Genomic DNA, 21,619 nt, shown 5'->3' with positions numbered 1-21,619 from the left:
TCTATGAACCAAAGTTGTTCTCGACTAAACTCTATAGCAAGGTGAGCCACACACATTGCTAGCTAGGCAGCCTTAGTTTCTCCTTAGGTGAGGAGCACAGAGCGACAAGTCGTCCTGCTGCCCTCTCACCCTGGGTACTTACTCCGAAGTAGCGTAATCCAGAAGTGTCGACAACTGCCATGGTTGGCTCGTTTACAGTGCCGTAGGCTTCAGCAAATCTGCAGATTTTACTGACAAAGTGTCGAATACTAGTAGCATGCTGTCGCTGCCTGGGGCCAAGAATAGAGATCATCGAATCCAAGTTCAGAATCTAGGCGCGTACAGAGACGTCTCTGTCCATTCACATCCCGGTCTCTCAAGCCAGGATGAGTTGGTAGCCACAGGTTTATTCGAAAGTACAGATACTTTTTCTCGCATTAGTACTCTAGCTCGCTCCCTCCCTCTCCATGCGCGTGGAGACAATGGCACTGGGATGATGCCGGATACAGGGTTCTTTACTGCCTTAGAGCAGTATCTTGGCTCCATTAGCCCCTTGATTTTTCACAGCCTCTTGTCCACCCATAAGGGTATGATGGCCGTGGCACTTCTGTTGCCACCATCGACCGCCCGTATGCGGGATAAGAGCGTGAACGCAGGCGAATGACTTGCCCCCTAACACCACGCCCTCTCCCATGCTTCATCCGTGCCTCGACTAGGAGTCTATCCTGGCATTTCTCGCCAGTATGAGCGGCTCAAGCTTGGCTAGCTCACTCTGATCCTCTTCCTTAGCTGCAAATCTTCTGAGGTCTAGCCTCCAAGACGCGTGCTGTTCATACTTCTCACGGAGCACACGGGCTAAAAGCCGCACCGTTATTGCCGATTTTTGCAGCCCACTCGACCAGTTCTCTTCGTGACTTGGCATTGGCTAATATGATGCCAGCCACGCGCATATATTGGCTATGCAGGTTCATAAGATACCTAGTTGCAAACATTATGCGGCCCAATCAGCCAATAGTGAGCGAAGAAACAGACCGCACCACTCTCCTTGGTTAAAGCCCGCGTCTTGAACATCTGGCTGAAAGAGGGGGTGGAAACTCGTCCGGGTCGACGAATTTCTTTCACCATAATGGAATGATAAGCCAAAGTCTCTTCTCGTTGCCAGGGCGGCTCCAATAGCGAGCTTCTAGGCCAAGCACCGAGTACACATCCCCCGCGTGCCTTAGCTTTTTGCACAAGAGCCGTGACCTTTTGCTGATCATACCGCCGGATGTCACCACGCTCAAAGTCATATTCAAACCAGTCACACATGGTCCGTCCTCTCGATAATCGTATAATATTCCCACGCCCTCACTCGGCAGGTGATCTCATAGACAGAAGGGCAGATGGTCATGACCGATAACCAAACTAGGTCAGCAAATGCCGACCATGTGTGCATCTAGAGATACCCAAGGGCGCCTAAAGAAAGGGGGGGCCAGAGAGTACGCTGTATTCTGGACAGCGTCGGTGGCCTAATCCTAGCATGGAAGTGCCAAGCGAGAAGAGGAGCATCGAGAGACACTATGGTGAGCAGTGCGTCTTGAAACCATGGGTTTTTTCGACTTTGTCCATCTGCCCTACGCTGCTTGAAATGCCTTACAAGTAGAGGCATGAGTATTGCTTTTTCCTTTCTTTTTGCTCGTCTTCTCATTCGCCACCGCTCTGTTCCCTGTCTAGCGACATCATCTATTCGTAATAGGTTTGACCGAGCTCATCAGCCACGGGTATCTGCTCACCTCCGTGCTGATGAGGGGGGCAAATGACCGAGCGTATTTGAGAGTCGAGACTTATCCAGCGCTGCCTAATTCCAGTCAAGTCAGCATCGTTTCAGGCTCCGTTTGTCGCGCAGATAACCCGTCGATTCAAAGAGCAAGCTATCTTTCTCACTCTCACAGCGTTGTCCCGAAACCCAGTGATTTCCAAAGCCGTGTTCGTAAAGACTTTACAAATGTCTATTTGGTATTTCCAAAGTCATGTCCTCAATATTCATCTCACAGGCCTATTACAAAGTAAGCACGCGGGAGCCAGCGGGACGATGGTGCCAACGTCGCCATCTCCCGTAGATCTCCGGATCTCATGATGGGTCGCGCTCGACAACTCCGCCGGCAGTTGGAACACAAACGGCGACTTCTTGCCTACTGCCAAACGTCTCCGCCAGATCGGCCGAAAGGATCCCTCACCGATCGTGTTGGCTCCTTTGCGCATCTCCCTCCCAAATCCGACCTTTTCCCTTTTCCTTCATTTGCTTTTCGTCTCTACATGCTACCCCATTCGGGTGAGGAATGAAGACGGGGCTCTTTTGTTGCTGTTGGTTGACCAGCGTGTACTATTCCCTCGATCGTTTCCAAGACTTGATGGAGGCCAGCACGGCCCCCTCTCCATTCTCTCTCTCCACTTAAGCAAATCAAACCCGGTCCTCGTACTCGAAGCCAGAATGTGGCCGAGGCTTTTTCGTCTTTTTGGTCAGTTTATCAAGCGGAATGTACTCCGTATAAGTTTGAAAATGAGGACTTGGGAGGGTAGAAAATCCATCAAGTACCGTGAGGAGTGAGGGGAGGGGCGTGCAAACCTCTTTGGCCAGCTAGTTTATCTCGGTGATGGAGAAGCAATAGCTAGCTCACTATACGTTGACAGTAACGGATCGAATTGGCAATTTGCTGGCCTCGACCCCGGATACGCGGTATGATTTGCTGGCTAGATGCTCAGTTGATCATGGTGGAAGAGCAATCGCGATGGCCCTGGTCGTTGTTCGGCTTCGACCAAGACCCGCGCCTCAATCAAGGCAGATTTCAACATGGGAGAAAAAGAGGGAGAATCAAAAATGCGCCTTTCTATTTTATATGTCTACTATCTCTCTCCACGAGAAGACGCCATTGCGGTCGCATTTTGGGCCGCCTGGGGCCGGCCGCTTGTCGCGGCCCGGACGAGGCCCATGTGAGCGGCCAAGTGCAACGATACGCCACGACACAGCCATTATCAGATCAGGGGGGACAACGGTCCTGGAGATATTTCCTCTACTCTGAGCTCAAGCTCACGGACGGCAGCTAAGTCACAACGGCATTTGGCCAGCGTGGTATGTGCAGTAGAGGGAAGATGCTCATCCCGTTGGCGGCATTAGCCGTTCCTCCCGTTATCTGAGTGTTGGCATAGGAACTAACATAACGACCGATTCTTTCTTAGCTGCTAGGGATTAGAATACAAATACTAGATGGGGGGCAGAAAGAAGTGAAGACAGGTTGGTCATGGGTTGCGCATAACACTACGGTGAGGCGAGAGACACAACGACCAACATGCGGGTGCTTAATTTACCCTGAAATAGAAGGTAAATAAGGGTCCAGACAAGTTTGGATCAACTCGTTTGGAAGAAGGAACGGTTAAAATGGAAAAAAAAGAAAAAAAGTGTGGAAGAGGGAGATGACAGGGCAGTTTGGGAACCAACCAACACGACACAGCAGATACGTCAGTGATAAAATTTCTTCAGGCGAATTTCATACTCGCACCCATGTCACCCGGTACAGTCGAAACTTTTTAGCTTTTTGGTTTAATCTAATACTTAAAATTGCTCAAATAAGGCAATAAAAATTTCAATAATTGACCTTCTTCCCCTTTTCTGATAGTACGCTGACCAACAGCAGGAAAGCTGGTTTAGCGCCGTAAGAGGGAGATGTCGTCACAGTTTTGGACGTTGACGTGTTCGTGTTTCTTTTTCTCGTTGGAATGCCAATGATCGCTAATAATCTTGGTAAACAGCATGAAGTATATTCAAAGTTCTAGATAATCCCCCCTTTTTACTCTGTCCTCTTTTGTTTTCCTTCGTTTGCTATAGCGCAGGCTGAGAGAAGTAATGAGCTGGGGTACTGAATGGGAATAAAATTGCTAGCCCATACAAGATCATCTTGTTGTTCTTGTTTACTTTGCTGATGCTGCTTTTTTTCCCATCCTTGCTCTTCTTCATGGCAGTCACCAAGAAAGAAAGAAACAGAAAGGAAACTGCACTGTGGACGGATGCTTGATGTAGTACTTGGTTATTTGTAATGCATTAAGTTTAATCATTGATCAAAATGTCAAGATACAATCAATGTACTGTCTTTTGGGTGAACATGACTCAGTCACTTAAGTATGGTTGGCGGTGTGCGTACAAGGATGGGAGCTCTCTCACTCTTCGACCTTTTTTCCGTACATGAATGCGAATATGCTTTTTCATTCAATGTGGAGATCCAAGATTCTTGCAAAAAAAGAAGAGTTGATAGTTGTACTTGATCAAAGGGACTTGGAGGCTTTGCTTGCATAACCCAAGTTTTCGCGGCACCTATTCCTTGCTGAGATTCGTTTCTATGACCTGTGTCGAATTTTCTTCACTTGTCTTCTCCTCTTCCTGTATATACTTGTAATATATGTTTTGATATGATATGTTCTTCTGGAGATGTTTGGATTGATATAGAAGACCAATCGTGTTCTTTCATGTTCTGCGTGACCTTCTTGTTGAAACTTCATGACTCGTAGCCAAACGACTCGTTTAGCTGATGACGCAGTCAGAACGTTTTCCTTGAGTCTGCTACAAATCAGCTTGTCTTTGTTCGTATCGACATAATGGAAGCTTGATTTCCTTCAATTCAACCCGTGGAGGAACTCTTGGCCAAAGAAGGCGGCACAGAATTAGAAGCGTACAGGGTAGCCTTCGGATGGGCATGCATCAATAACATACATGACGAGAATCACCAAGACACGTCGACATAAAACAATGAAAGCGTCAGGATCCATACAATATACAGTTATTCATTATACTACTACCTACAAGTTTGCCCATACGTCTGTATGCCCACAGCCAGAACCCATTTTCCGAAGTGTATAGAAGAGAAAAGCGAAAATGAAAGAGAGAAAGAAAGATAGGAAAAAAGATGGGGAAAAAAAGCCCGAGATCCAATAATGCCTTAGCCCTCCAGAATTTTCGCGAGAAGTGAAATGATAAAGAAAGCCTCGTTGCAAGCGTATAAACATGATACTCCCCGTAGCCTTATATATATATGAAAAGAACGAGAAAGGAAGAAAAAAAGACCTGGGTATAGTATCCGCGAGAAAATCGTCTACGCGGCATTCCCGGGCCCCAAAATGAAATGCCGCAAAGAAAAAGTAAAAAAAAATGAAAAAAGAGGAAAAAAAACACTCAAACATAATAGCAAGGCACTCTGGTATAAAAACGCAAACTCACTTATGAAATCTTTCCCCCTTTCGTTTCCCTGGAATAGCACGATGGAATGTCATTTGTTTGCAATCTGATTGTTTCACAGCACGAAATCATTCCGGTCTAATACTAGCGATCTTCTCTGTCGTCTCTGCCAACGTGCCATTTAGGATTCAGGGTTTCTCCGGGAGCGAGGGAAAGAGATATGAGGAGCAAATGGAAGAGAAATGAGAAGAAAAGAGATGGACCGACTCATGGATTTAAATTCCCGTCCCCTTCAGAACCAGCCTGGGCACTCTATGCACCTTCGAGAGGGGGGACAAACGAATAGTTGAAATCAAGAAGGCCATCCAACATCCAATGCTGGGGATCGAAAAAGTCATAAGTGGTGTCGCCGTAGCTCATGTTTCCAATGACGCTGGTCGGTACGGTTGCAGGGGCAGTCAAGCCTGGGGCGCCTGGTGTTAGTACACCATTCGCAGTGAGCATGTTGTTGGGCGTGGGAAGAGTGTGTGATGGCATCAACGTGCTGTCAAGTTGCGAAGACGCGGCTGAGGACTCATTGGCCGAATCCGGGTTCGTAGGATGTTTTAAGGCGGCTATAACAAGAGACATGTTAGCATTCATATGGCCTTGGATAAAAAAAAAAAGACTTGCTCCTCGTCGAGAACAAGAAAAGAGTCGAAAACAAAAGAAAAAGGGAAAATCCTGCAGGTTTGAATTGCAGCTGGTGTACCCACAGGTCGAAGCGTATCTCTTACCTTCGAGCGATCCTCTGCCCAAAGCTTGATACTCCTCCCTCCATCGCCAAACGGAATCGAAGACAAGGCTCATGCTGTGGCGGCATCGCACCTTGAGCTGTAGGCTGTCGTCGACTTGGATGGGAGAATCGTCCTCATGGTTGTAGTTCTTCTGATCCAAACGGGCGCCGTTCCACATCTGCACCATTAGTTCGGCCAAACGCCACTGCAAGTCATTGGACACCACACTGGTAGCTCGAATGGCTTGGATGGAGCGGTGGAAGAGGTTTCGCCCACGCTGGAAGTCGATCGTCTTGGAGAAGAAAGACCTCATCAGTTTGAGCAAGGTAAAGGCGGCAGCTACCAACATCTGCTGCATGTAGTTGGTGGCATAGAGCAAAAAGGCGCCGCCAATGTTGTCGCGCGGAGAGGTTACCTTGTCTACCTCTAACAAGTCATCCAGAAAGCTGACTGTCACCCGCCACAGACCCAGCAAGTCATCCAGATAGCCGGGTGTCTTGCTGGAATCAAAAAATCCCGCCAGTCTCATGTGCAGGGCAGCGGCCCGCAAATGCAAATTGACAACTGGGCCCAGCTGCTGGGACATGACGGATGCATATAGCTCCGCGTACTCGCGTCGGTATACCCTCATGAGCATTGCTCGATGCTCGTCTCCAGCAACTCCTCTAGGATCGCTAGCGTTGCTATACATCTCCTTGGAGACCTTGTCACAGAATCTTTCGATTTGAAGCCGGGCCTCCAATTCAGGAGACAGGTGCAAGCCCGGGTCGTCGCCTGGTCGAGGGGCAAGTGTCCAGTCATACAACGAGGACGCTGGTTGGCCGTAGCCTGTGCCGATGTTCTGAGCCACAATGTTGCATACCGCCCATGTGGTCACACGGTCAGCAAGCTGTTCCGTGTTCAGTTCGACGGAGGTTCGCGAGAAATCTTGAATGTGGTTGGGGCGATGCAATCCAATTCCAGTCGCCGTCTTCATCATAACACCGCAAAGGATATGAGTCGGGTCAGATGTGGTTGTGCTCGTGGGCAGCGGCCAAGCACAGAGCAAACACATGGCCTTGACGACATAGTAGTTGCTGGGTACTTCACCAATGGTGGTCCACAGGAATCTGGTAAGGGGCCCCGATAGGTTGGAGATGAGGTTCGGGCAGTTGGCGGGACTGAACCGGCGCGCGGCAACAGCGACAATGGACCAGAAGAGAAGGGGATGTTGTTGATGATACATGTCCGGAGACTGCTGGGGATTCAAGAAGGGCAGGAAGGGGTGGTAGAAGGCGAAAAATTCGTTGAACAGGTTGGTGACTCCCTCGTCAGTCAGCTGGACTCCCTCCAACTCGTGCGAGAAGCGCGGCATGCTGTACGAGCCTCCTCGCTTGAGATGCAGCAGCGAAGACACAGCTTCGTCGGAGCCCATCAAGGAAGGGTTTCGCGTGTGGGAGTAGGTGGCGGTGCTCGGGGCCATGGGGGAGTTGAGCGTCTCGTCGTCCTCCAAGATGTAGCCTTGAGCCTGTGCCCGGGCGATGTTACGCCGCAGTCGATCAATCTCCTTCTCCATCTCGGCGTGCTTACTCCGCTTCCCTATGCGCTTGAAATTGGATTCGATCTTGCATTCGAGCTTCAGACGGTTGCACCGCGAGCAGCTCTGGAACGGTTCCTGGACAACATTACACCGCAACTGTTGCGCAGCAATTGCACCACGAATTAGCCACCAGACAAATCAATTGCCGGAGAGAGGCCCGGCCCCTCAAGTTGCTGAAGTGTATACTGAAGGGGTGTTGAAGGAAGCATGGTGGGGGAGATGCCAAGGTCGGAGGGGCTGACTCACTTTCTGCTGGCGACACTCGTTGCACGCTCGCTTGACGCCCGGCTGGCGCTTCTTGTCGTGCTCGCCGTGATCATTATGGTCGCCGTGATCGTCGTCGTTGATGCTGCCGGGGCTGCTCTCGAGGCCCCCCATGCCGTTGCTCCTCTTGCGCTTGGGCATTCCGTTGCCGAGGCGGGAGCTGGCAGGGCTGGTCGGGCTCATCGAGGCGGCCCCACGACCAAGGCCCGGTGAGCCATCCATGCCTGTCTGCGGTGCTGCCTGTGAGGGTGTTCTGTCTGCCTATCGGCGAACAAGACACGGTGCTGGCAGCAGATGTCTGGCAGGTGTCGTCAGAGCAATGGATGGAGGGGCGCGGCTGGGAGAGAGGCGGCGAGGTTCAAGTTGGCGGCGCTTGTTGGGTCGCTTTGCGCGAGGCTGCGGCGAGATGGAGCAGCGGCGGTGGCCCGCGGATGCGATGCGATGGATGCGAACAACGGGGCCGGCGGGCAGAACAAAAAAAAACAGGACGAGGGTCGAATGACTGATGCTGAGGCCGAGTGCGGACGAGGACTGAGCACGGCCGACCTTTTTTGGTGATGGCGGAGGGAAAAGTCGCAGCCGCCTGGCGAAAAGTCGACGGTACCTTGCTGGCGGATGCTCAGTAAGGCATGGTGGCCCGGCCGCTGGCGGGCTTACATACAGCTGCTGCAACGGTCATCGTAGGCGATTTTATTTTTTTTCTGCCGTGGCCCGACCCCACCGCTAGCAATCACAGCACACGGAACGGCGCTGTACGTTCGCCGGTGCTGCGCTGCAAGTTTAGCACTGATTAAGCACTCCAGCACCTCCATGTTTGCGCCATCCCAGAAACAGCCACTGATATTGATTCTGCTGTCTTGTGCCATCGCCAATGCCTCTTGGCCATGCACCTGCTACGCACTGCGGCAACCGGTGTACCAGCATCACACGCCTCCGTATGCAAGTGCTCACGACGTGCCAATCGCCGGCCGCCGCCCATCTGCAGGCCGTGTCCAAAGAGATCCCAAAAAGAAAACTGGGGATCCACAGAGCGCCACAGCGGGGATGGCGAGCGCTGATGGGCTCTACTGAGAGGCTGGTTGCGGCCATGAGCCAATCAGCGCGCAAAGAAATTATTCAGAAGCGGGGTCATCATCAAACTGTGACTGTGGACATGGCGAACCGTTGCGGCCGCTGATTGGCTGCTGGGCCGTGGAGGGTGTTGGGCTCATGGCAAGGTGCAGCAGCTAATGCCGCTGGACGGAGAAGGGCGCGGAGCTACTGAGTTTGTCTATTAGACGGGACGTGTAAGTAAGGCGCCAGAGGGAGCGGAACGTATAAGTTGAAGCGTCTGGTGCAATTCGAAGGATCAGTGTGACTAATTGTAGTAGATGATTCGGGCTACGAGCACAGCTGGAGCATGAGCAATAAAAACTAAAAATCAGCAAGATGGCATCACTAGCTTTACTTACCTATATTGAACTGTATTGACATGATACACAACGGCCTACTGTACCTGCTGTAGTGCGGCTGTACTAATATCCATACTAGGCCGCCTACTTACTGCTGCTCGTGACATGAACCAGGCAAAACACGAGTCGCCCTTTTTGCCTTTTTGCCAAGCTACTAAGTGAGACCCTACGACTTGAGTCACTCGGATAGGCAATAGTATTGTTGCTGTTTGCCATTCAAAACGCCACCACATGTGCCCAAGTATTCTTTACTCTATTCTGCATTGTTCCGTCTTTTACCCGGGCATAGCAGCTTACCTAAGGCATTCAGTCCAGCCATCGTCCGATGCCACCATTGATATCGTGCTGCCTCTCACAGGTATTACTGATATAAATCGCCTGTGTATGTGTAATATCTCGACACAGCATCTCTTTCCTCGTCAAAGCACATCCCAATCCACGTGGAATTGTGCTGCATCTGCCGGATACGGAGTAGTGCCGGCCAGCTGGAGTCAGCCCCCTGAGATCGTTTTCAACCTCATTGCCCCATCTCACCACTGGCAAATACCAGAAGCGCCCGTTTCTCCAGCCCAACGTGGGTATCTTGTCACCGCCTCAGACAGTTGGGCGAATGGCGCAGACCGCATCGCCTTTGCGCCCGAACAAACCCTGAGATTAGCTTTGAGTAAGCGCATCGCTTATCGGAATCGGAAGAAGGACACTGGCAGATCGGATTTGCAGCCTTGTCTCGGGCGTAACTCTAATCGGCAACTTTAGCTCATTTGAGGCTTTCTTCTTCTCTTGGAAGCCGTGGAGTTTTATATAAGGCGACACTTGTTCTTGGCCCCTTTGGTGCTACTCTTTCTTTCCAAGATCTGATTGATCTGCCTGTGACGCTTTAATTTCTCACTTTTACTTCTCATTTTCTGCTTCTCACTTGATTGAAATCGACATACGGTGTTCGTCACATTGAATCGTCAAGATGGACCGCAAACCAACACCACCACCTGTTAAAATGGTGCTGAAGCCGGTGCCTGATCACGGAACTCGCATACAAACCCCCCAAAGAAAATCCGAAGTCCAATTTGTCCTTCCTGGCACGTTGCCGGAACCTGGTGGGTGCTGCGTTTAACCGCGTTTTCCTTGGCTAGAGATATGCAATGGCACCGTCACTTACACAGTCTTCTAGAAGTCATCCGGATAAACACCGCAACTGTGTCTCAGCCCTTTCTAGAGCCGGACAAGCTGGAACAGTGGAAATGAGGAAAAGAAGCAATAAGCAAACATGGCTGCCAAAGTTGATATTTTCAGCTCTTTTCGACTCGCTGATTGCCGAATGATTCATGCAATCACGGAACAGCTCACAACTCCAGCTTCTCTTCGAAAATCTCCACACTTGCTGGGCAACCCCAGCATTAACTCAATGTAGCATTTTTTCTCTTGATGTGCAACGTCAACAAGGGTTTATCAATCACAAGATTGATTACTCGAAAGACTGTCTCCAATTCTAATCGAAGACGCGTGGAAAGGATCCTGGCCTTGCTCAGTGTCTCCGTTGTCAGAGTTGCAGCGGACATTACCAATTTTCTCGTAACTGAGTCGTTGAAATTGACCCCGCACAGACCATTGTAGATCAACCTTTAACCCCGTCGCTCATCGAGGTTAAGAACTCGTCGAGATTAAGGATAAAAAACACCAAGTTGGAGGAAGCAAAAGCGCATGTAGCTGCAGACCAGTTATAGAGCACAAAGAGAGCATAAGCAACAACTTTCAAGATGGCGCTACGACAGGCATCGCTGATGCGCCCGCGTTTTGTGCTTCGCCACATCAACGGCTTTGCGCTTAGACAAGGACCTTCTTTTCACTCCGTTGCAACTCGCAGCCAACAGAGCCAGGCTGCAAATAAGACGAGGTCCGAGGCCGAGGCCACGCCGACGGTGCCCTTCATCATCAACGGCAGCGACTACTATGCCGAGAGGATCTTCGACGTCGTGTCTCCTGTCACTGGCGAGGTAACGCACCGATGCGGATCCGCCTCTGTCGCAGACGCAGATGCCGCCGTTGATGCCGCAGCCGAGGCTTTCAAGACATGGAGGAGGACAACGCCTTCGCATCGTCGGGACATCTTCCTCAAGGCTGCCGACCTCTTCCAGAAAAGGGGCGATGAACTGGCCCAGATCATGATGAGTGAGACAGGAGCTGCCGCGCCGTGGGCTCTGTTCAACATCAACACATCGGCCGACCTCATCAGAGACGCCGCTGGGCGCATCTCCTCCATCGAAGGCTCGTTCCCTACGCTGATGGATCCTGACACAAGTGGAATCGTCCTTCGAGAGCCTTATGGTGTCGTCTTGTCTGTAGCTCCTTGGTAAGCCGCTGCCCCCTTTTCACTCGAGTCTCTCTATCCGCCATAATCTCACATCCCAAACCAGGAATGCTACTTACATCTTGCCCGCTCGTTCTATGGTTGGCCCTGTTGCTGCAGGTAATACCGCTATCTTGAAAGCTTCAGAACTTTCGCCCCAGACCATGCGGGCTCTGATATCCATCTTCCACGAGGCTGGTCTGCCCAACGGCGTCATGAACATGATTGCCCACGACCGGGATAGCGCAGCTGAGATTACAGAAGCTCTGATTGCCAACCCCCTCGTCAGGAAAGTCAACTTCACGGGCAGCACCAACGTCGGAAAGGCCATCGGAAGACTCGCTGGCGAGCACCTCAAGCCAGTCCTCCTCGAACTTGGCGGCAAAGCACCAGCCATTGTGTGGGACGATGCGGACCTGGATCTTGCTGCCAAGAAATGCGCGTTCGGTGCCCTCTTCCACGGCGGCCAGACTTGCATGGCCACGGAGAGAATCATTGTCCACAAGAACGTCAAGGCCCAGTTCCAAGAGAAGCTCAAGGCCGCTGTAAACGAGCTCTACCCTTCCAATGGTCCCGGCGCCATCCTCATCAACGAAGTGGCCGTCAAGCGCAACCAGGCTCTCGTTCAAGACGCCGCTTCGAAAGGCGCAACGGTCTTTCTTGGAGATGCCAGCGCCAACGAGGCGCGCAAGACTGAGATGCGACCTGTCCTTCTCGACAACGTGACGCCCGACATGGACATTTACAAGACTGAGTCATTCGGCCCAACAATTGCCCTTTACGAGGTCGAGACGGAAGAACAAGCCCTACAGCTAGCCAATGATACAGAGTATGGCCTTACATCTGCCGTCTTCACCGAGGATCTCAAGAGGGGCCTTCGCTTCGCGAGGGGGATTGAGTCTGGGGCCGTTCACATCAATGACATGACTGTCCATGATGAAGCAGCTCTGCCCCATGGAGGAACCAAATCTAGTGGGTTTGGGCGCTTCAACGCAACGGCTGGACTGGAGGAGTGGGTGAGGACAAAGACTATTACGTTCAAGAACTAGGATATGAATTGGGGGTTTGCCTATTGTTTTTATTTGTTTGATGAAACATGTCGCAGACAAAAGTTCTGAGTGAGCGAATACTCTATTGTAATTTTACTTGATTAGCTAAAGAGCTGGCTTGGATTAACTCCAAAGATCTCTATATTTAATATTGAGGTTTTTGTTTATTGCTGCACTTGATAGCATGAAGGATAATGAAATGTGGGGATGATTTCTAAAATTGCGAGCATTCGAAGATATCTAGATTTCTATAAGAATTGCAAGAGAATGAGTGGTCTATAAACGTGAGTGGGTATCAGGCTACTTTTGTCACAAAAGCAGCAAAGGAGAGAAAGAAGAAAGGCAAACAGACAAACTATCTGAAAGAGAAAAGCAAAAGCAAAAACAGAAATCTGTCCGGTTTATCAATCGCAATGCCTAATGAAGCCAATGATACAACAATGACTGGAGGAAATCCGGAACAACTTTTTGGTCTTCCTCACCAACAAAGACTAAACTTCCACACCACCAACAGGCAAGAGTCTTCTTCTCTCAACTCCGAAATTGTAAACGTATAATCGAGAACAGCATATTCTGCAAAACGTGAAGAATCACCGCCACGCTCGTGGGCAGCAGCTCCGGCCAAACCGCCAGATCCAGCTTGCCCTCCAACCCAACGTCAATTCTAAAGAAGAGGGCAATCAGCCCCCGGACAACAAGACTAGCCACCAGCTCGCATCCCCACGTAACCATGGAGGCATAGAACGTGAGGTTGAAATCGTATTGTAGAGTTTCATCCTCGGCCTTGTCAAAGGCGAAGTACGGATACACCTCTTTGTTGGCGCCGAAATGGAGCACGAGGATGCTTCCGAGGAACGTGGCCATTGATGTATTTTCGGCCAAAAATCGTATAAAGAGGTTTCGAGTTTGCAGTTTTTGGTATGTCTCGTAAGTTAACCCGCTAAGGCCTAGAATGGTGAGGACCTTATGAAAGAGACGAGTCATCATGATGGGCGAGATTATGACCAGTCCTGTGGAGGAGAAAATTTGAAGAATGATGAATTGGGACGGTGAGCGAAGACGGGCGTACAGAGCTCGGACGTAGGTCTGATACGTCAACATGAAATATCTGGTCAAGTGTGTTAGTAGCAGTTTTCAATCAAACACAAGCTGCAAGGGGGAGACAAACAGTTTAAAGACCCAGCTTAAAGGATAGCTCCCTACACGCTCGCCTTCTTTAATGCCCAGAACCCAGCCTGTCAGAGCGTCCAGCAAATGTACCGTCACCACCCAGCCGTATACATATACAATAGTCTCAAAATTATTGTGCGGCAACGTCCGGAGATAAAGTTCGGCATACGCTTCTCCCAAAACATACGCCATCAGCCCGATGAAGAGCGCCACGCAGAACCACAGAAACCTCACAAAACTTGCAGGCAGCCATCGCCGCCGCAGGGTCACCCTAGTGGGCCCTGAAGGAGGCAAGACTCTCAAGACATCCTGCTCCCAGAGGTCGTCTGGAAAATCGCGGCGCCGGCGTTCTCGGTTGGGAAATGAGTCGGGCTCTCCCGTCCACCACGAGGTCGTAAAGATGCGTTGCGTCTCTGATAGAGAGTGCCGCAGCCCGATATGGCGTTCATTCGTCATGAGAATAAGAAAAGCAATGGCGACAGGCATGGCCATGATGATGAATGTCCATGATACCCATGCTGTGTTGTGGGCAGTAAGGAAGCGAGTGGAAGGGATGAAGTACACGGGAATGGGCACGGCGAGAGATAGGATGGCCAAGAGAAAGACTGTGACTGGAAAGCCGAAAGACCGCGGCCACCTAGCAAAGAGTTTCGTCAGTCAGGCTGAAGCTGCATTGTCGCTCTATGGGAACAGCCACCACCTACCAGTTCAATCTATAGAGGTTAAAAACTTTGGTGATCCAAATCAGCGCGCTGAGGTTGTAGAAGCCGTAGTAAACAAACAGGAAGAACCAAAAGTTGACCTGCACACGAGCTGCTCCGTGACCCGGCGTCTTGCTGTCAAACGTCGCCACAGCCCGTGTAAGCCGCAGCCAAACGCTACTCTCGGCGCCGTCGTTGTCCTCGTCCGGGAACGAGTACTGCGGGAAAGGAACTGCGCACCAGGCAACGGCCTGAGTTACACAAGAGTGTCAGCTTCAGCGCAACTGCAAAAACGCTCACCCGCCTGATTTCAAGAGTCTCCGTATAAGCAACATACCAGTGCCGCGGGCAGAAACACCAGCAGACCATATCGACTCCACCACCTGTCTACCACGCGCTTCACCGCCGACGGCCTTGGATCAACAAAAAGATCGATAAAGTATCCCTGCCACAACCGCTCCCATCTCGACATGCCAGCCGTCGCTTCGTCATCTCCGACGCCAGAGTTGCCCAGAGAGCCCAGGCGCGCAGCTTCGATCTCGGCCACAATCAGCGCTCCGTATCCAACATGGATGCTGTCACGGCCATTTTCATAGTGACTCGACAGCAAGCCCAGCGGACTGCTCGGGCGACGCTGTCCGATGCCAGGGCGGGGAGGCACTGCTCGGTAGCGACCAAGCAAAGGCGACGAGTCTGTAGGCCGCACGCGCGATTCAGTGCCTTGGGTGAATTGAAAGAAGCTGGGCATGGCCAAGAAAAAAAACACGCAGGATACACAAAGAGGGCACGAGGCGAGCGACGCTGCTCGTCCTTCAGCCTCTCTTTTCGAGGTTGTAAAAGTTCGGTTTCCAAAACAGCTCTTGACTCGAGCTCGGTCTTGCAGGCAGTCGGATCCAGATGCGATTCGCTCACATGAGAACAAAGGCGCAGCCAATATGGAGAGATGACCTACAGCAGGGTCTCGTGCGCGGAGGGGCATCCCTGCAGCTGCATGATGGGGGGAATCAGGCCGCAGCTCGTGGTTGGACTGCGAAGCTGTCTATAATCTGCGCATACATGCCTCCCACAGCTCAGATCAGAGGCATCGGCGCTAGCTGCTGCACACTGCTGCTGGGCGGCAGAATGACGCGGTTGCCGCCAGAGGACCCCTGAAGCCACCTGAAGCCACAAGGCGGTGTGCCGGCATGACATCAGTGACAGCACTAAGAGCACTAAGCTGCTAGGCAATTTAGCGGGCATAGTGGTGGACGACTTTCCACGCCTCGGTAAGGCTACATGGACTTGAGTAGGTACCTACCTACCTACCTTGGTAAGGTAGGTATGTTCACGTATTCTAACCTTAAGCCTTTACGCGTGCAAGTAAATCTAGATGCCCTCACAGTAGTTGCTTTCTGAAGCGTCTATATATTTGTTGTATTTTTCTTTTATAAACGAGGGCTAATCCTCAGCGTCAACCCCTTTGTTGCTGTTGACTGAATATACCGAAACAAGCAATAATACGCTGTAAATGTGTCCAAATTTTGCACCCAGTTCCAAACTTTCTAAGAGAAAAAAAAAATCCCATCTCGCGCTTCATATTATACATGTACAGAGAAATCCCGTAACCTCAATCTCACTCTCTTCGCTAATGCCTTCTCTATAAGTCAACCCCGCGCTCAGCTGGGTAAAGGTTTTTGTAGGTGTGTTTCTCAACGCTTCGGTGAAGAGCCGCCGAGAGCCTCTTCTTTAGAAATGACTGATGCGTCGTCTGCGTCTGAAAAGCCTCCCACCACATCATCCGAAAATGCCACCGTTTTGGTCGAGGTTGATTTGCGGGATGGCTCGAGCACGTCTCCGTTCCACGGCTTGCACTCTTTGATATGCTCTCCGCACCTCAAACAAGTCCAGCCTTCGCCCTCTTCTCGATCTAGGCGCTGGGCAATGCAGACGAAGCAGTAGATGCACCCGCAGGGAATGGCTTCGTATGGATTGGTAACATCAGTCTGTGCCGATCCAATGACGCCGCTAGAAGCTGCTGCCGCCATGATTTCTGATTCTGATGACGCCGCAGCGTTCTGGTCCTGGTAGCAAATGGCGCAGGTCCTCTCCGGCAAAAAGCCGTACTCGCCACTGGCAGCATCACCAGTTTGTTTTGTGCTGACGATATCCTTGGTCTTCCGCCAGGTACGGCTTAGCCATCGCCGCCAACGGTTGATGCCAATCAAGGGCAGAACGAAGAGGAGGAACTCGGTAAAGGCATGCCAGACAAGCTGGCGGTTGAGGTATTCAAATGAGACTTCGCGGCTGACGTGGCTTGTGGGAGGTGCAAGCCGCATGCGCAAAACGCGGTCGAGAATCGTGCGATACTGTCCGCGGAACAGGAATATGAGAAAGGAGACGCATGCCGCCGCAGAGTGGACTGTTGTCAGCCCAGACGTCAATCGGGATAGTCTCTGCACCACAGGGGTAGGATCGCTATATCCATCGTCCTGGTCTACGAGCCAATCTTCCCATCTTGTCCAGGCGTATTTTCCAAATACTGTGACGAAGCCGTACAGCGACTTTTGTAGTCTCGTCGGTGGTGCCAGCACTGGGCCCCCTTTTCTGGCGTCGGTATATTTGAGGTTCTGCAGAGCCGCTCCGTACGTCGCATCGTTATCCCAGACTGTCAGTTTGAAAAGAATAGCTCTTAGCGCCAGCATAATCTCTGCAGACCAGTCATCCTTGAGATGTCCGCCGGCATAGTATTTGAGGGCATCGCCGACTTGTCCCTTGAGGAGCTCCAGCAGCTCTTCGTCTAGGAGCTCGGCATCGACCTGCGCCACGCGGAACGCAGGCCGCGTGTTCTCTATAGAAGATGCTGAGTCCCACGCATTGGCAAGACGGTTGAGCGGATACGGCAGACGCTGCAGCTGCGTGTTCACGCGAGAGGCTTCGCGCTGAGCCGCGGTCCTGGCTCGCTGTTCGGCCTCGCGGGCCTGTCGTCGGGCAGCGACGCGCTGCTGGGCCTGGACGAAACTCGAGTCGTTCATCAAGTCGGCATTGAGCTGCGGCTAGGAATTGTCGGTGTCTGTCGTGTTGTGTTGTGCTGAGTCGTTTCGTTGTCTTGTCAAGGATGCATCGCCGTGTTGTTGAGAGGCGCTGCGATCCGATTATGAAAGCTGAACGGCTAGATCGAATCAGCTTGAGCCGAGGTCTGGCTGGGGTGGCTTCGGCCCGTGGATCTGTGCGTGGTCGGGCCCACCGGCCGGTTCCAGCGTTCAGAGCTTGCTAGTAGTATTAACATTTGGAGTCTGTGTATGGTGCTTTCATGCGAATATTGCATTGTATTTTGGAGCTTAGGTAGTATTTGATAGCTTGTGCGCCGGCTAGCCATCGGGTCATGAGGCGCCTTGATGGCTTGTACGCGAGAACCAAATACAAGCATCATGTGATACAGTCCCTTGATCGTCAACGCGAATCCGCTACCTCACCCAACGCATTTCCAAATCAAGACCCCTCCAGCGGGGTTTACGAGAAAATCCTCCAATGATGGCATCATATCCATAGGCTTCATGTTTGGTGAAAAATTGGGCGCATGCGCTTACTCTTCCGGTTTACCATGATCTGCTCATCTCCGTTCAATAGGAGTCATCTTATAAGGCCCTTGCGTTCTGATGGCATACTGAAGCCAGTAACATCTGTGCTCTATGAGCCGTTACTGAGACGTGAGAGGCCACAAGGATGCACGAGATCTGTCTGACTAGTTGGGTCGGTAAGACCAAGACCCTTCATGTGCCAGCCAGACACATGGCCAAGTCCAAGGTGATACATAAGAACAACGGCTGCCATGTCTAGTTTCTCACTTACAACTTCCCGCTCGCAAAAACCAGACTCGACTTCAATTCACGCCTTCGCGAGCATACGCAATAACTACGCTGAAAAGAGTGATTCCATACGTCTTTCGCCTTCTCTGACTGTCATCGGTGTTCCGATCATTATCGCACATACGATCGTAAATGGCGCGCGGTTAACCGGACTGTTGCCTAGCTATCGTCTCGCATTCAAGCTGAGAGGCGTCGCATCTACTCAGAAAAACAGCGCCGTCTATTACCTGCCTATGAAACTTTATCCATAATCTTTTCGGCCGAAACAAAGCATGAAGCCCACCAGGAGCAGGAGCAGCTTGTCATTTCTTCATTCTATTCTGGTGCCATTTGGGGATTCTCATCATATACTACAGCCTGGCTCTCGGAATACATTCACACCCGCCTCCGGCTGTACATATCGCTTCTCAAAAAGCCATCATCAAAAAACTCGCAATCTGCCGCCCTGAGCTGCCAGCCTCGCGAGCTCGAGCACCAACGAATCGGATCAGCACGCTCTCTCTGGGCCTTGCGAGGGTCGCATCGCATCAATTAATCTGCCTAGGTCCTTACAGAACATTGAACCCCTACAGACGCTCTGCCCACTAAAGCAGCGGCTCCTCCCCCGCTGTGCTCCCCATACCGTTAGAGTTAGCCGGCACTAAAGTAGCAGACCCGCAGACAATGCAGCCTAGCTCTAAACCGAGCTTCTCTCATCAACACCACAAGAATCCACCGCGATTGCCTTCTGGATCCCGCATATCGGGCGCATCTGCCTGGCCGCTGCTTGTGCCTGCTGCTCTTTTATTCGCCATCACCAGCCGTATGACTCATCTCCCGTCGCCACAACGCGATCCCGCCATCTCACGTCGATCAAAACATTGCATTGCTATATTAACAGCTGCTGCTGCCTCTTTCGCGCGATTGCGACCCCTGCCTCGTCGTTCACGCCTTGGGGCTTTCCGGAAGTTCCCTGACAAGGCCGTGAATCGTGCCTTGGAAAGCGACAGATTTTGAACCAATTCTTGGAGCATCTTGCGACATTGGTTAGATCGATCTAGCGTCAATCCACCAACACACGTCCCTTCCCTTAAACTCAAGGGAAGAGTGGCAACAAGCGGCCGGCCTACCATCGCTCGTTTTCCCAACCCGCATTCCAGCTCACCATTCTTCGTGCGATTCCCAATACCTCTCAAATCATTGAAATATGCCGCCGCGCCGGCGCGAAATCCCCGCCGAGGGCTCGTGGCGCCTTGTCGATGGCGAAAATGACAGCTTCGATACGAGTATTATTGATACGACGTTCGACTACGAATTCAGCCCTCCCTCGAGTGCCATGCCATCTTCTGGGCTGCCCACTCAACAATCCTTTTCACAAAGTCTGGGTAGCACGAGCTTTGCTTCTCAAGACAGCATCCGCGATTTCAACACCTACCAAGACGACGAGGAAGTAATCTTGCGCCAACCTTTCCGCCCAAGCCTCCCTTCAAGCGCTCATACGTCCACGCAACGTATCTCATACCCACGACCCGAGCTACAGCTCCGGATGCCTCTCGTCGATGCCAATAATCTAGTCGCGAGCGAGGCTTCGCGAACCGCAATGGTCGACGATGATACAGAGGAAGCCAGCGTAGCGTCGGATGACGAGCGCCGCGGGACTTGGCACGAGGACGAGGAGAGGGAATATGCTAGGCTTCTAAGGGAGCAAAATGAGGGACCACTTGATTGGCAACACACTGACTCAAATTTGCCATCGTCTTCAAACTTTTCTCAGAAACTGGCTCGGGTCTCTTCGCTCTCCTACCGTTACGCCGTAATACCTCTCATAATCGCTCTCGCAGCATACCTTGTTCATTCGAATGGCATATCTTTTGAGGCTGCCCGCGATAAAATCCAGTCCTTTTCTTTCGATTCTATCAATGAGATTCCCAGCGTTTCCAACTTTCGGCTTGGATTCTTTGAAACCGAAAAGTCTAGTAGCTCTGCTGCTTCCTTCATCGATTTTACCAAACTCATGCAAGTTCAATCGGGATTTGAGAGTGTGCTAGACAAGAGCGCCTATGGTCTCTCTATGCCGCTTGGATTAAAACGTTCAGAAATCGCTACTCGAAGTTTAAGGTCTCTCCTCAAAGAGAACGAAATCGCGACTCGGGAGGATTTCATCATGGAACTTAATGCTTACATAGCAAAGGTCGGCCAGGTAGGCGGAAATTGGCAGACCTTTTATATCCATGTTGGATCAACGGTTGATTCCGTCATAAACATCAATCGCTGGACTCTTCGCCACATCAACTCTCTCTCCATGGAACCAGAGTCGCCTTCTCTACCTCCCTCCGTAGCCTGGATTATCCGACCACTGAGTCTATTCAAGTCCTCGGAACAAGCCGGTAACGATCGGGCTTTGTTGGATAAATACTCTGAGCACATCAACCTTGTTCAGGATCGGGTAGACAAGATCATTGAAGAAGGAAAAGCTCTATCATTACTCCTTCATCAAGGTCAGACTCACCTGGGCGCAATCAATGACCAGGCCCAACGTCTCTCTAGCGCAGAGAAAACCAAGCCCAAGTCTTTCATGTCTGCTATCTGGGCTTATATTGGGAACTTGATTGAGGAAGAGCGCAACTTTGATGAACAAATCACCTTGCTCAAAGAAGTTGATGTACAATATACAGATGCAATCTCTCATCTCTCCTCTTTGATTGATGAACTCAAGGATATACGACTCTATCTGGGAGATCTACTCGAGCGCAACGATGAACCCTCCGTAACTTGGGGAGAGGAGCCAAGGGCCCAGACTCAAACCACGCTGAGCGAGCAATACGATATTATTAAAAAGGCCTTGGAAAAGCTTGAACAAGCCAGAAAGAGAGCTGTAACGGGTGTATCAGAGGCTGAAATTGAAATTGAAGCCCAGACCGAAGCCCAGACTCAGGCCGAAGCCGATACCAAGGCTGAAACTGGTGAGAGATGAGAATATTTACTAATGACACGGAGCATAAGAGAAGGCTTTGATGGCTTGTTATGGCATGAAGCGAGTTATTAGGGAAGCTACGGTTTTCATTATGAACTCTTTTCAGCGGTGGTTTGTCATTCTTGAGCGAATGCGTCATGAAACTCACCGGCAAAGCTTTTACGGGGCTGTGAATACCACAAGCATCAAAACCTCTACAACACACAACTCACACAGCCTTTGAAAGATATCTTTTAGATTTCTCCGGTATTTCCTTTGCCTTTTTTCGGTGTAACTTCTTCTTGTCTTTTGGCGTTGTTTCATGT

At 51.1% G+C, this 21,619-nt stretch overlaps 6 protein-coding genes across 6 annotated transcripts; 3 read left to right on the top strand and 3 right to left on the bottom strand.

Moving 5' to 3' along the window:
• Positions 1 to 256: 256 nt before the first annotated feature.
• On the top strand, positions 257 to 643 carry TGAM01_v200128 (hypothetical protein; the record flags this gene model as incomplete). The annotated part of the gene is made up of 1 exon (XM_024548487.1): positions 257 to 643. One exon carries the CDS (start codon positions 257 to 259, stop codon positions 641 to 643), a length of 387 nt encoding a protein of 128 aa, XP_024406702.1.
• A 4,851-nt stretch (positions 644 to 5,494) lies between these two features.
• On the bottom strand, positions 5,495 to 8,023 carry TGAM01_v200127 (hypothetical protein; the record flags this gene model as incomplete). The annotated part of the gene is made up of 3 exons (XM_018804605.1): positions 5,495 to 5,796; positions 5,959 to 7,633; positions 7,784 to 8,023. 3 exons carry the CDS (start codon positions 8,021 to 8,023, stop codon positions 5,495 to 5,497), a joined length of 2,217 nt encoding a protein of 738 aa, XP_018662145.1.
• Positions 8,024 to 11,006: 2,983 nt separating this feature from the next.
• TGAM01_v200126 (hypothetical protein) lies at positions 11,007 to 12,645 on the top strand (the record flags this gene model as incomplete). Its single annotated transcript, XM_018804607.1, has 2 exons — positions 11,007 to 11,599; positions 11,664 to 12,645. The coding sequence occupies 2 exons, from the start codon at positions 11,007 to 11,009 to the stop codon at positions 12,643 to 12,645; spliced, it is 1,575 nt and encodes a 524-aa protein (XP_018662147.1).
• Positions 12,646 to 13,176: 531 nt separating this feature from the next.
• On the bottom strand, positions 13,177 to 15,264 carry TGAM01_v200125 (hypothetical protein; the record flags this gene model as incomplete). The annotated part of the gene is made up of 4 exons (XM_018804608.1): positions 13,177 to 13,753; positions 13,814 to 14,452; positions 14,520 to 14,767; positions 14,854 to 15,264. The coding sequence occupies 4 exons, from the start codon at positions 15,262 to 15,264 to the stop codon at positions 13,177 to 13,179; spliced, it is 1,875 nt and encodes a 624-aa protein (XP_018662148.1).
• Positions 15,265 to 16,204: 940 nt separating this feature from the next.
• Positions 16,205 to 17,527, bottom strand: TGAM01_v200124 (hypothetical protein; the record flags this gene model as incomplete). The annotated part of the gene is made up of 1 exon (XM_018804609.1): positions 16,205 to 17,527. The coding sequence occupies one exon, from the start codon at positions 17,525 to 17,527 to the stop codon at positions 16,205 to 16,207; it is 1,323 nt and encodes a 440-aa protein (XP_018662149.1).
• Positions 17,528 to 19,547: 2,020 nt separating this feature from the next.
• Positions 19,548 to 21,314, top strand: TGAM01_v200123 (hypothetical protein; the record flags this gene model as incomplete). Its single annotated transcript, XM_018804610.1, has 1 exon — positions 19,548 to 21,314. One exon carries the CDS (start codon positions 19,548 to 19,550, stop codon positions 21,312 to 21,314), a length of 1,767 nt encoding a protein of 588 aa, XP_018662150.1.
• Positions 21,315 to 21,619: the final 305 nt, after the last annotated feature.

The sequence above is a fragment of the Trichoderma gamsii genome, assembly GCF_001481775.2.
Source record: "Trichoderma gamsii strain T6085 chromosome Unknown Scaffold_1.2, whole genome shotgun sequence".
NCBI lineage: Eukaryota > Fungi > Ascomycota > Sordariomycetes > Hypocreales > Hypocreaceae > Trichoderma > Trichoderma gamsii.
The sequence above is the reverse complement of the archived record's forward strand: the minus strand, read 5'-3'. Positions and strand labels throughout refer to the sequence as shown.